Genomic DNA, 13,462 nt, shown 5'->3' with positions numbered 1-13,462 from the left:
GGTGGGGGGGGGGGGGGGGGGGCGAAGGGGGGTTGGAGTAAGAGGCAACAGGCGGAAGACAACTGGGTGAAAAAGAGACCGACACAAAAACACGTTCGACAAACACCCACACATCGGGAACACCCGTCCATTTTTTTAGGTTGTTTTTTCAGTGCAGGAGGCGTACATAAGCATAAGCCACTACCCAGCGTGAGTAGGGCGGTGCAGCAGCAACGAACACACACACACGCGAAAGAACAATATTAGCTAAAAGAACCAAACACCCAGACATGTCGCGGGGCGTCAAGTTACCCTCCATCCAGACGCTGATCGCGTCTCTGGACCCAGACACCACGGTCTCCACCCAGACACCGCCGCCGCCGCTGCGGCTGCACGTGCCTGCAGCAGCACCGTCTGCGCTGCCTTCTGCAGCGCCATCGAGTGCGCCGTCTTCTGCGTCGTCGTCGTACTCCACAGGCTCTTCTTCGTCGCCGTTTTCATCGCTGGAGTCTGTGCCGTCGCCGGCGTCTTCGCCCTCTTCTGCGTCGTCGTCGTCGTCATCGTCCTCCTCGTCTTTGACGGCGCCGCGTCGCTCCAACCTGCCCAAAAAGACTGTCGAAATACTCAACCATTGGCTTCTGTCACATCTCAACTATCCGTACCCGTCGCCACAGGAGAAACGCGAGCTGCTGCTCAAGACAGGTCTCAGCAAAGTACAGCTCAGTAACTGGTTCATCAATGTACGGCGTCGCAAGGTTTTCAGCGATTACTACCTGATGTCGCGGTCCTCGTCAACAGACACGGACGCATCGCTGCATCCCAGAGCCTCCTCTACTACCACTACCACAACAGTCGTCGCCGGTACTCTAGCGCCGCCACTACGCAAAGAAGCTGGTTCCTCTTTGTTGCCGGTGTCGTCGGAAGTGACCGAAAGACGTGCCAACACGTCTGCGCCCTTAACACGACGCAAGAAGTTGATTGATCGGCTCGAAGAGTTGAAACGGGCTTCGTCCTCGTCTTCGGCGTCACAGTCGTGAAGCGCGGTCAAGAACAACGTTCTTGCACTCTGGACTTTAAAAACTTGTACTAATTTGACGTTTATAATGGTTTACCCCCTTCATTCACAAGGGATCTGGCGTCCCTCGCACCAAAAAAAAATGAAATGGAAATTGAATTGAATTCTTAATCGAACCCTGTATACAGCGCCGTACATAGTGCGCAACACAGCAATGACTCTCTCTCTCCCGCTCCCTCGTCTCTCCCGCTCCCTCGTCTCACTCGTCTCACTCGCCCGGCACGTAGTTGTCTGGTTCCTCGTCCTCATCCTCGGGTACTTCCTCTTGATCCTGACCGGGAATATACGTGTCTCGCACACGACGTGCCCCGAAATTGTGCGTGTGGTTGGTGCCAATACGATCCACCAACGGCACTGTGAAGCCGCCTCTTGAAGCGTCAAATTCGAACCGCAGCTCGTCGCTCACCTGGCCACCGGACTTGCCGCGTCCAAACTGACGCCCATCTTCAAAACCGGGATCCAGGTCCAATGATATGTTACGGTCGTCCAGTTTCATCTCTGATAGATATTTCACTGCATTTAGGGCCTCCTCAGGTGTGGTGTAAATCACAAAACAAAACCCACACGGCGTGAACTTGAAACGGTCCAGTCCCATGATGATGCGTTTGATAGTGCCGGATTTGCTGAAAAGTTCGTATATCTGCTCCTCAGAAGTGTAAAAAGAAAGATTCCCCACATATATTGTCGCAGATCTCATGGATTTGCGAAGTTCATCCAGCCCATTGGGATTTCGGCGTGCTTTCTTCATCAGATAATTCGAAGGCACATCCAGCCGCGAAGTCGAGTGTTCATAGTGTATGTCGTCAAATTCCGCCAAAGACATGGTTCAAAGATGTGAGTGATTAACTTGGAGCGTTGTACCACTGGGTTTGCTCGTCGTGTGAGTTCTCAATGGTTACAGTTTTTTGAATGGTAAAGCCTAACATTAATTAATGTCGACAATAATATATTTTTATTATACAAAGAGTGACTGACGCTGGCGTGATCCACAGAAACCAGTAACAAATAAGACATAGCAATGACGACAGATGAGATTGGTGTTAGTTTGTTTTCGATAAATTTGCCATACAGCTAACAATGTACTTCCCATCAAGCTTGTCATGTTTCATTTGAGCTAATCTCTGTAATCATGTGTTATTGTATATACCGTATACTGTTATGAAGTTTTTCACTTTCATCTTCGAGTCCGATATAGTGTAACGGCTATCACATCACGCTTTCACCGTGGAGACCGGGGTTCGACTCCCCGTATCGGAGATATTTTTTCGCTTTTTTTGCCTGCCTGATCAACAACAAGACCTATACCTCACACATCCTTCTTACGCAACGCTTCTCACTCGACTTGAACGTATTCAAAACGGGAAATTTAAACATATTCAGGTTTATATAAAGATGAAAACAAAAAAACACACACTAAAACAAGCAGCTGGACTCTCCAGCTACTTTGTATGCATTGACAGGCGTACTAGCTTTTGGACTTGTTCTTGCCGCCATGAGGTTTCAATAGCTCGAAGCTGCACATGAGACCTGTAGTCACGCTCATAACAGCTCCCCAGTTCTGAAATTCACCACAGTAGTTTGGAGCAGAAAATACCGTAACAAACTTCTTGCGTGCGAAAAACTCATAACCGTCTTCAACCACCATGTGGCCACGAATGACCAAGTCAAAATTGAAGCGGGAACAAAAGTCCAAGACGTTACGCTTCCCAAAAGTAACTGACACTCCACGATCATTTGTAGACCAATCGGATTTTTGAGGATCAGGATCGCTCCACAAGAGATCTGTTATCAAACCTTCTTCGGGTATGTCAGTGGGCCTAGCCACGCGTTCGATTTGACGCAATTCTCGCAGGTGTGGAGAAATACCACCATGAACACAGAAAATCTTGTCTTGAACCACAGCAGCAAGCGGCAAAGAGTTGAAAACATCAACAAAAACTTTCCAAGTCTTTGACGACAAACGGCGCTTGCACTCGTCATAAAATCCATACATCTTGGTAACATTTGCAGACTCGTGGTTCCCTCTTAGCATGAAAAATCTATCTGGGAACTTGATCTTGTAACAGAGTAAAAGTAACATGGTCTCAAGCGATTGCTTACCACGATCCACGTAGTCGCCCAGAAACAGGTAACTCGAATTTGGCGGGACACCAGAAAGACGTAAAATACGCATCAAATCTGTGAACTGACCATGCACATCCCCAACAATCTTGATGGGAGCTTGCAAGCGCAACAGCGATGGCTGATCCAAGAATAATTCGCGCGCTCTGCTGCAAATCACTTGGACTTTCCAGGAGCTGAACGGGAATTCTTTGGCTTGATAGTATCTAGTACTGCCAATTTCCAAGAGTTTCTCAATCACGTCGTCCACGTCAACGTACTCGGTGGCTTGAACGTCATGCGCATACCGTTTGAGGATAACAGGTGGTGCCGCACTCCTATCGTGTGGTATTTGGGAAGCGATGGCTTTGGAAGCACGGTTCTTGCGTGCCAAAGAAGCAGAGGCTTGAATCTCTTCCTTAATTGGTGGTAACGGATGAGTGGTAGACGTTCCCAGCGCTGAGCTGCCGACAGGGGTTTGCGGCTCGTTGTCTGTGAAACTGAAGTTCATGAACGACGAGTCCGTCGAGAACGATGGCGGGGTCATCGTACCATTATTGCTAGAGCCAGAGCTAGTGCTAGACCCTGAGCCAGCCAAAGACTGGGTTCCTAACGCTTTTGCAAAAGACATGTCAATGTCAAGATCGTAAGGTGCAGTGGTCGACCGTCTACGACGATGCTTGGTCACGTGGGACGAAGAAAATCCATTGGGGGCAGGTGAATGTGTGTAATGTGTTGTTTTGAGCGATGCCAGGCTCGGTGGAGGGGAATGAGGTTTGGATTTGGGTTTGGGGGTTGGCTCTCCAGGAGCCGATCTCGGAACGAGATTCGTATGTTGTGTTTGGGTGATGATAGTAGGTAGAGGCCTACTATCATCGGGGTCATTAGGTTCGTTGCTGTTCAGGTCATCACTAGGAGTGAGGACTCCGTTGGTCGTGCTGTTGGCTGTCTTCGTACTCGGCAGGGCATAACTGGATTTAGACGGGCTGTTTCCCATAGCTCGTGGCAAGGCAAAATAGACGAAGAAAACTGAAAAAAAGAAGAAGGACTAGGTTCCGTTATGCGTCGATAATCAAATAGTAAATTGTGGGTTTTTGCAGTTTTTGTAGTGTACGCTGTTGTACGCCACTTGTGTAATGGGTTGAATGTGAATCTGGAGGGTGTGCTGTTTGTATATGCTGAAGAAAAGGTGTAATGGAAGTGATTATACCTGCTACGCTGGATATTCTTCTTTTCTCTCTGTGGGATTTCCATGGGTTTTCTTCATTAGTCAAATAAGCCAGGATATCATCTGGCCGGGTAACGTGGGTGGACCCAAGAAAAAAAGTCAATTTAGCGGGAGGAATAGAAGAAAAGACCTTGAAAAAGTCTTGAAGATGCAACTGGAAATATCAAAACCTGGACGTTTACAAACGTTCTAGGTGTCTTGAGTGTAGTTTCTATGGCCGTGTACGTTTTGAGGAGTTATTCGGGGATTTTTCCGACCTCGTTTAGGTGGATTTTCGTTGGATTATCTCTTTTAAAAGATGTTGGTCTCGTGCCCAAAAAAGGTTCGGAGATATTCTGTCGAGGCAGCCCATGTGGGGAAGATCCATAGTGTGGTAGCGCATCATGCACAACGCATGCACGATTAAAAAAGATGGGTCTAGACCCATTCAGTTTTAGGTGTGGCGTAAGAATAGAAAGGAGACGAAACCTGGGATGCAAACCGTCGGGATGGGTGTCGAGTAGTAGGGAGATCATGGGAACGCGATAAGATTTAAGGCGTAGAAGGAGAGGGAGATTGTAGATATCCGCAAAGATGATTGTTTGGCGAGCGGGTTAAGAAATTAAATACCCACATCACTCTGTTTGTGAGCTTTGCGAGCCGCTCCCCTCCACCCTGCTTGTGTTGTTTTACCTCTTCACCTCTGAAGCTTTTACATCTTGGGCCAGAGGGAAAAAAATCTTGTCGTAGAAAAAGACTATGTTTTTCTCAGGGTCCACGCGTACATCACGTGACAGGAAAATAGCATGAGTACGCGTCTTTTGTGTCACGAGTACTTTACCTCTTTCGGGCAGCTTAGGGGAGCAGACAACAGATACTGAAACGATGCTATGCGCTCATACCCGCAGATTCATCGTGTACCTACCCCCTCTTGCTCTATTATCCTGCCCTATCTCCTTTGGCTCTTATTTCCGACTACACGGGTCCTCCTACCTTACCGACCCGGAAATCTTTTTATTTCAATATCCCGCCGTGCTTTCCAGCACGGCGTAGTTTGATCGACCAAACGATCATGTTGACCTAGTTTTATGGCATTCTTTATCCAGCGCTTGTGGTGTTGAAAGTGGTCGGTATTTGAACAAAATGGCTAGCCGCTCAGCTAACTTTTTTTATTTCTGTCTCCCTGTCGTAGGAAGGCATCTGCGTTCAAAGCGATAATCATATTTCAAGATCGTTAAATGGTACACACACCTGAAATACGGATAAGTAACTCACATCATGGATGGATCCTGACACACGCAAGCTGCTTCTTGAACGTCGTTATCCAGTTCCCTCCGCTATAGAACATCAGATATGGTGGATTCACCGGTAAGTTCGGTAGAACAAGGCGCTATTCCATCGCCTCTCCAGCAATATCCAGAACAGCAGGACAACCAGCAGCCAAGCGAAACGATCGGTACTACAGATGAGGGGAGTAAGATAGAACAAGAGGAAGTACGCGGTGGTTCGGTTCAAAAAAGTCAGGAAAAGGCCCTTTCAGATGGAGAATCGCCAATAGACCGTTCTAATGGTCAAGACAATGACCCTCAAGGACCCTTGGAAACTGAAAAAAGCTCTGTTCTAAGAGTTGTGCAGGCTCCAGCCGATGTGGATGGACAGGCCGTGGAAGAAGAAGGAGAGGCAGAAGCAGAAGAAGAAGAAGAAGAAGAGGGCGAGACTCGGTGTATCTGTGGAGAGATCGACCCACCGGATGAATCAGGTCTTTACATCCAATGCGAACAGTGTAGCGTGTGGCAGCATGGTTTCTGTGTAGGAATAACAGATGGCGAAGGAAGTGCTCCTGAGAAGTACTGGTGCGAAAAATGTCGTTCTGAGCTGCACACGCTGTACACCAATGACGCAGGACAAAGAAGGTCGATTTACAAGCCCGTGCAACAGTCCAGACGACAAAATAGACGTGTCAAAAAAGACGACGAATCCTCATCCTCTCGCAACAATGGATCTACAAACACGGGCAACGGTAGACGCACGAGTGCCGCAACTGAAAAGCAGGATACGGATATCAAGAGTGAAACTCAAAAAGCTTTACCACTAGAAGAGCAGAAATCCCGTAAGCGGCAACAGCGACGCAAAGAAAACGTCCCTCCAGAAAGGGTTATTTATGGCCGTAGAGATTCTGACGAAGATCGTCGTTCTCTTGATAGACGTCGGGCCACATCGTCTGCTCGTGAAGAGAAACAGTATCAGCTGATGCTGGAGAAGGCATTGAAAGAAAGCAGGCGCACGTCACAAGCCGGCGAAGAACTCGAAACCAACCTAATCCAAGACTCAAACGATACCGAACAATCCAGTGCTCAGCTTCCAACCATCGATGTCCCACTTGCAGAAGAACCTCCCAAAAAGCGGGCAAAGCCCAGCGTCAATAATAATAATAATAATAACTCTCCACCAACGACTTCTGTAACGTCTTCAGAGGATGATAGCAGGAGGAAATCTAAACGTGGAGGTGCTCGCAAAGTTAGGGGCCGAAATTCTTCTCGAACTCCATCCAATGAAAACAGCTCAAACACTTCTGATATCGGAATAAGCAAACCCATAAAGCCCAGACTGCCGACACAGCGAACGAGTTTAAACGAAATGCGACGCCGCGTTGGTGCTATTTTAGAGTTTATTTCAAGAACACAGTTGGAGCTATCAGATGACCAGGTCGAGAAGCACAAGTTCACGGAATTTGTTGATAATCAGGAGTTTATCAAAAAAGTAGATTTGATCTACGTCAATTTTGATGACAGCTTAAAGACCATGGATGAATTAACCAGGAAGTTACTCGTATGGGAAAAAAAATACGCTCTAGACCCGTGACGCGTGCTCTAGTATATACAGATTATAGGAGATCAGATATATCAGTACTTTTTCTACCAGAATTTCTGCAATAGTCCATGAATTCATTTGTGTTAACGATACTCGTACCACCGAGTATCACCCTTATTTTCCCATCATTTTCTTCACTGATTGTCTTGTTGAACTGATGAATGATTCTAGCTTCCTCGAACGTAGCACCTCCAACAAAGAATATTATAACGTCTTGAGCGGGCGACCTACTCGCTGGCGTCTCTAAAAATGGGAACTTTTCGTCAGGAATTTTGTTTCTCGACAAATCGTTCAAGAAAGTAAACAAGTCCGGAACATGTTGCATGAAAACGTTATCAGCCTTTGGGTGATTCTTTTGATTGAATTTTTTGGCCAGCTCACTGATGAGGTCTTCTCTTTCTCGACCAGATGGAGATGAACTTGTACGGGTCTGAAAAAGACTATTGAAATGATGAAGGAAATTAACCTCTTCTGCGCTCATTTGTTGCTCCAATAACTTTGAGATTTCAGATGTACGTGCAGCACCAGGATTTTTCAAAGAATAGATACACGCGAGTTTCACTTTGAAATAATTGCTAATTTCGGGGTTGGATAGTACCTTTATCAGCTCCTCGTAATTCTGGCTGTTTCCGGGATCCGACGATATGTTTTGCTCAAGTTCACTCACCTCCCAAATATGCTTTTGCTGCAACTGACGATCCAGTTCTCCCACAATTGCCATATGCTTCGAGACGTTGCCCGATAGCTTTCGGAACTCTGGATACTTTCCGATGAATTGCTTGATGTCTTCAATAGTGTTAATCTGACTGTTCGTATTCGTCTTCTCTTTATAGCTAGAAACATAGTGTTTCACTTTGTCTCCCAGTTCGCCAAAATTCAGATACATTGTATCAGAAAAGAAGGGATCTTGCTTAGAGGAAAGGACGACTTGTTGCATGCTTGGCTCAACTTCAGGTACGCTAGATAAATCAACAACGTTGCGTTTTATACCCAAATATTCGTTTATCATAGACTGGTACGTCCAGGGCTGTAGCAATGCGGTCAAAGGATCGCGGTAGCGGTCAAGAATGAGTAGTAATGGCGGAGCGTCTATCTGAGGGAAATCAAACAGCGTTCTTTCGTTCTGCTGGACCGCGTGTTGAACCTCTTGAGCTAGTTTCGACGCCAGTCTACTACCTGCTTGGAATCGAATCTGGGGTTTCAGCTTCAAAGACAACAGGAGTGATGTGAGACCTTGAGTGGCCTTATGCAAACCTGACGTATCCCAGATCAATTGGTTTGTAAAAAGCTCGGTAGAAGGAAGATCTAGCGAGAAGAGGTCTTCGTTCAAAATTTGATAATCTTGGAAAATTTCCTCCACTTTATTGACCACCTCAAGCTCATCAGACTCAGCAAGACGCTCTAGCTGTGCCTTGGTCAAAGTGTTATTAAAAAAAATCTGATACTCGCCATATTTTGGGTTGGCAAGTTCTTTCCTCAACAGTTCAATACTTTCATCTGTAGGTTTGGCATAAACCACACACTTCATATGGCGCATGGTATCCCTGTTCTCATTTTCCAATGTGTCTATAAGGTATATTTCGCGCTCTAGTAATGCCGTCTGTGTGGTGCACATCGATATAGTCCCAGTTGTGTGTTTATCGAGTAGTAGAGCCCGGATTCGAGTTTCTGCAACCGCATTTCGTGATCCTTTGGATGGAGAATTGGTTATTAGATTAATGTAGAAGTCAGCTGCAGTGAAGAGGTTCATGGCCGGTTGAGGTGATCTCCTGGAGGCTCAACTCTTATTCTTTTAAGATGATTGTGCCATTCTACTAAAAGGGATTTGACGTCTTACCGGGCACGTGATCCAGGTTGACAGGTTTAACAGTCCACCTTTTTAAACAGTCAGAATATCTCGCTGATAAATCCATTTCTGGTGATCAATTTGAAGGTGGAACGTGTTGGATTTTCGCACTATCCTTTGGTTCTACTCTGTGTTCCGTTCTCTTCTCGGTGGAACTATCTTGATTTTTGTCGGTCTGTGGTGACAAATTAGCATGTTTGTGACAGGATGCTTGGGCACTGAGATGAGTGATTCTTACCGGAGTTAGGAGAAGGAATCATTGTTTTTTGCCGCTAGCTTTGAGGATATCACTTCCCAAACTGCTCATCTCTCTTTCGATCGACGCTAGCGTGAAACAAAAGACTGGAAGTGGTGACTAGCCATGATAATGTGTTCTTTTTGGATGGTGTAAAGTAACTGATTTTGATGCACAGTGTCTTCGAACATATGTTACTCTCGAAGCTAGCTGCATGCAAGTTCGTTCAGTGGGCCAACACAGGTCGGCGACGGGTTGAACAAAAGTGACAAAAACTTATGCCTCAGGGTGAACTCAAAGAGTCTATGGAAGACGCCAGCACAATTAATATGGCAATCGATTCATCGAAGACTTATTTCAAATTGAGACCCTCGAAATTGACAATGATTTTGTATATCGCAAGTGATATGTGTAAAACGTCGGCCCCCGTATAAGGTAGCCTTCAACATGAGGTCAGATATAGCATTATATCGAATAAACCAGTTTTCTGAGTTCCAAAAGAACTGTCAAGATTCAAAATCTATCAAATGAACCAGGATTTACAACTTCTCAGCTCTCGGGATCCTTCACAAAACGCTCAACAAGTGTTGGCGTGATGATTTTCGTGTGATGAGAAACTGGCAAAGATGGCAATTGCTTTTCAATCGATCGTAAACCCAAAGATTAGCCATTAGTGTCATACTATCCTTTGACAAAGTATTGGAAATGAATGGCACTATTTGTGACGTGTAAAAGCTTGGTGGTTGTACCTCAGCAGTGTTTGCCACGAATTAAAAGAGGCACAGCTTATTTTTCTGAACACGAAACCTTACCCTTAAAGCATAAACTGTTGACTGGCGCGCTTGCGTTGATTTCTGGAGATCAACAAAAGTCTTTTTCACGAGCGGTCTGTTCGCCCATGATTTCATGATATATTGAATAATTTATACGCCGCCAGATTGCCCTAGTACTCTTTGAAACTCCGAACTAGAACGTAAACAGAGAACTTTAAAGCTGAACAGCACACCGATATTGATATCTCAAGTGTAAAAACATTTGGTCGTTAAGTTTCTCACGCCTGGAGTTTTTGGAAGCAAGTGGATGGAGTTCTTATAAATATGAAAGAATTCAGAGTGAGTGTCTTGTATGTTCGAACAATCAAAAGGGGGAATCCGCTGACGACCAAAAGGTGAGCGAAGCTTTTCGCAGTAAACTCAAGGATGATATTACCGAATGAGGTTTGAAGTGCCAACAAAAGTGAATTCATAAATCTCTAAACACCACAAAATAGTCGCTACGTCGTCAACAATTCTGATTCCCAAACTGCCAGTGCTTGTTGTTGCCTTTCTTGACAATTGAATGAGCCTTTCAACGTGTAACTGCAGGCGATGAGATCGGGAAAGTTATCTGATGCAAACGTCGTCTTTTATAGAGGTTCACTGTTGTTTCGTAGGCACAAACTCCATTGCGCTCAAAGATAATTACTCGAAAGAGCGATTTTGACGTTTCGGATCATTTTTTTCGTCTTGGAAACGCAAGTTGGAATAGTCAAAGGATCGCGCGTAGGCCACTTGAAACTTCTCCTCAGTACAATTGAGTAGATCGGCATCTAATGCAAATCTTGGTGATTGTAGAATGAAAACATCAAAGGTCAAAGCCGATTGTCCGACGATTTTTAAAAGTGTCTGTTGGGAGTTTGTCAAGCTGACATGAAGCTCACAATTGAATTCAATGTCACTCTTGATGCCGCTGCGATGACACTTCTTAGCTTGGATGATCATGTGGTGTTAATTTAGAGTTAAGTATGTTCGTACTTAATGCCAGATGTTTATATAGTGAAATATGCATGCGGGGACAGCAGGTAGCTCACCTTCTGATAGCTAGATGGTAGGCCTGAAAGGCATCAGAGGACGACATTTGACACTGAGCATCAGATTGACGCGAATTCTACTAGCCGAGAGCTTCAAGTAGGTATAAAAATATCCTCATTATGAATAACAAGCATGCTGCAAATACAAGCAAAAAGCTAAAACAGTTTAGCACGAAATCAAGAAGCAAGAGCGCTGCAAACTTCAAGGGGCTGAACCAACTGAGAAAAGTTTTGAGTCATGATGGAAGCTATGCAGTCGAAGACCAAACGAAAGAGAGGCCAGGTTGGATGAAAAAATCTAAAAGTAGTGATTCGTTGCACCGGAGAAAGGCCATAAGCAGTCTCAGTATGACAGCATTGGGACGGGTTTCGTCGAATTCGACGAGCTCACACCATGATAACTCGAGTGGATCGTCTGTTCCAGTATCTGGACTCAAGCCGCAACGTGGAAATAGCACAAAATCTGTTTTAGAGCTACGAGATGGCGATGAGATGTATGAGGATCACTCAACGACAGACGAAGAGGTAGAATATTTTACAGATGAAGAGGTCAAAAGGGAAGGCACTAGACCAAACGACAGAAACCGACTATCAAAACGTCAATCGGGAGCCAAGAATGGAGCAACTGAGCCTAATTTAGTTTACGAATCGCAGGCACAGGAACAGAATACCGACGACAGGGCCTCAGAGACAAGTGGTTCGGAGGAAGATCACACATTATTAGGAACCGATGTGCCATCTCAATCACATGCTGTGTCTGTTGAAGATCTTGAAAACTCCGTTTCGCGAGCCGGTAGCAGTAACACATTGAAAAATCAACCTTCCTATGGAGTACCGTCTAACCTTCGGCCTTCAAGTGATGACCACATCAGTAGTACAGGGAATCTCCCCGATCAGGATCAAATACCAAGACAAAGTTATCACCAGAGCAAGGAAACTTTGGTCAATCATGTTGCTCATGATGACAGAATAGACTCTGCGGATAGAATAGATCAAGATGGCACTGAAGAAGACATTATCGACGCACCGAACAACATTGAATCCATGGCAAACAGTTTGAAAAGGCATGGGCCTACGTCCAATAGGACGAGAAATCTGGCGTATGCTGATGACGACGGAAATGACATCAGTGACGGTTATGATTATAACAAAGAAAAAAGAACTGACTTGAAGTATAGCCCGACAGTAATTTTATCGCAATCAACAGGCATGGAAAAGCGTTTCGATCGCTCCCCATCTCTGTCAGAAGAAACTAACTCTCGCATATTAAGAAATGACAACATTCAAAATTCTGCAAATGGAGCAATCCCTTCCAATAACAACAACTTCAAGTATATCAACAGTGATTTTGCTGCCTCTTTTAACTCAAATCATGGTACGCAACACATAAGTGAAAGTTCGGTTAAACCCGATTTTTCTACTTCTATTTCCAGTCTATCCAGCCATCTTTCTCGACCAACACAACTAATGACGGAAAACAAGCCAAGCAAATCTTTGCATCAAAGAACAGGACAAGCTATCATAACTCCTCATATTAATAACCGCCCGCAATTGGATTCCAGGAATTCGAGCAGCAAAAGGTCAGATCCTTTGTCAAATTTCAATAACTTCTCACAATTTTTGCAAACTGAAAGCAGTGGAACAGAATCTCGGACACAGCAAAAGCTTTGGCTGCAGCGCGAAAACTCTTTTATAGATCTCTCCTCCCAGGTCCCAACCTTAGACTCCATCTTCCTGGCTTCTAATATTGAGGTCAAAAGAGAATTCGAAAGAATATCCAGAGAGTATACCAACGTGAGACGCTTTAGTAATCCTGTGACAACTTCCCTGAACAGGACAGCTCCTCGAAACCGATTAGACTCAAAAAAGAATCGCTTAGCTCACTCCCAGATCAACGAGCTCGTTAAAGTTTTCAGGAAAAATGGCTCACAGAATGAGCAGTCACTTCAAGAATTCTGCAAAGAGAAGCTTGATCTAGACATTGATATTCAGCGAGTCTTATCTACCATATGGAACAAAGAAAGTGCGGCTTTTAATAAAAGGTCAGACCTCCCGGGACAGAATGACCTCAGTCATTCATCTTCAACTTCTTATGGAATGCCGCTTCGCTCACAGACCCGCAACAATTTGAGAACAAACTACGGATCCTCAAACAGCATTAACCATCAACGAGGTTTAGGATCTGGCTCGCTACAACCAACGACTAGGGCTGTCCATCGGCGTATGGAAAGCGCTTTCAATCAACAGCAGCGGCTTTGAATTTTCTTACGATGTGTATGCTGGCATGACCTTATACAGAG

At 45.2% G+C, this 13,462-nt stretch overlaps 5 protein-coding genes, 1 non-coding gene and 1 pseudogene across 7 annotated transcripts; 4 read left to right on the top strand and 3 right to left on the bottom strand.

The window, feature by feature from the left end:
* Window positions 1-269: 269 nt before the first annotated feature.
* LALA0_S13e02806g lies at window positions 270-1,016 on the top strand (annotated as a pseudogene). The gene has a single exon. A coding segment is annotated over exon 1 (747 nt).
* Window positions 1,017-1,262: 246 nt separating this feature from the next.
* CBC2 (LALA0S13e02784g1_1) lies at window positions 1,263-1,877 on the bottom strand (the record flags this gene model as incomplete). Its single annotated transcript, XM_022773465.1, has 1 exon — window positions 1,263-1,877. The coding sequence occupies one exon, from the start codon at window positions 1,875-1,877 to the stop codon at window positions 1,263-1,265; it is 615 nt and encodes a 204-aa protein (XP_022630981.1).
* A 362-nt stretch (window positions 1,878-2,239) lies between these two features.
* On the top strand, window positions 2,240-2,311 carry LALA0_S13e02762r. The gene has a single exon. It is a non-coding gene; the product is annotated as a tRNA-Glu (tRNA).
* Window positions 2,312-2,519: 208 nt separating this feature from the next.
* Window positions 2,520-4,151, bottom strand: PPQ1 (LALA0S13e02740g1_1; the record flags this gene model as incomplete). The annotated part of the gene is made up of 1 exon (XM_022773454.1): window positions 2,520-4,151. The coding sequence occupies one exon, from the start codon at window positions 4,149-4,151 to the stop codon at window positions 2,520-2,522; it is 1,632 nt and encodes a 543-aa protein (XP_022630980.1).
* Window positions 4,152-5,714: 1,563 nt separating this feature from the next.
* Window positions 5,715-7,223, top strand: CTI6 (LALA0S13e02718g1_1; the record flags this gene model as incomplete). Its single annotated transcript, XM_022773443.1, has 1 exon — window positions 5,715-7,223. The coding sequence occupies one exon, from the start codon at window positions 5,715-5,717 to the stop codon at window positions 7,221-7,223; it is 1,509 nt and encodes a 502-aa protein (XP_022630979.1).
* A 22-nt stretch (window positions 7,224-7,245) lies between these two features.
* Window positions 7,246-8,982, bottom strand: VPS45 (LALA0S13e02696g1_1; the record flags this gene model as incomplete). Its single annotated transcript, XM_022773432.1, has 1 exon — window positions 7,246-8,982. The coding sequence occupies one exon, from the start codon at window positions 8,980-8,982 to the stop codon at window positions 7,246-7,248; it is 1,737 nt and encodes a 578-aa protein (XP_022630978.1).
* A 2,300-nt stretch (window positions 8,983-11,282) lies between these two features.
* TCO89 (LALA0S13e02674g1_1) lies at window positions 11,283-13,421 on the top strand (the record flags this gene model as incomplete). Its single annotated transcript, XM_022773421.1, has 1 exon — window positions 11,283-13,421. One exon carries the CDS (start codon window positions 11,283-11,285, stop codon window positions 13,419-13,421), a length of 2,139 nt encoding a protein of 712 aa, XP_022630977.1.
* Between the last annotated feature and the right edge of the window lie 41 nt (window positions 13,422-13,462).

Source organism: Lachancea lanzarotensis, scaffold LALA0S13 (assembly GCF_000938715.1).
Source record: "Lachancea lanzarotensis genome assembly LALA0, scaffold LALA0S13, whole genome shotgun sequence".
NCBI classification, from domain to species: domain Eukaryota; kingdom Fungi; phylum Ascomycota; class Saccharomycetes; order Saccharomycetales; family Saccharomycetaceae; genus Lachancea; species Lachancea lanzarotensis.
The sequence above is the reverse complement of the archived record's forward strand: the minus strand, read 5'-3'. Positions and strand labels throughout refer to the sequence as shown.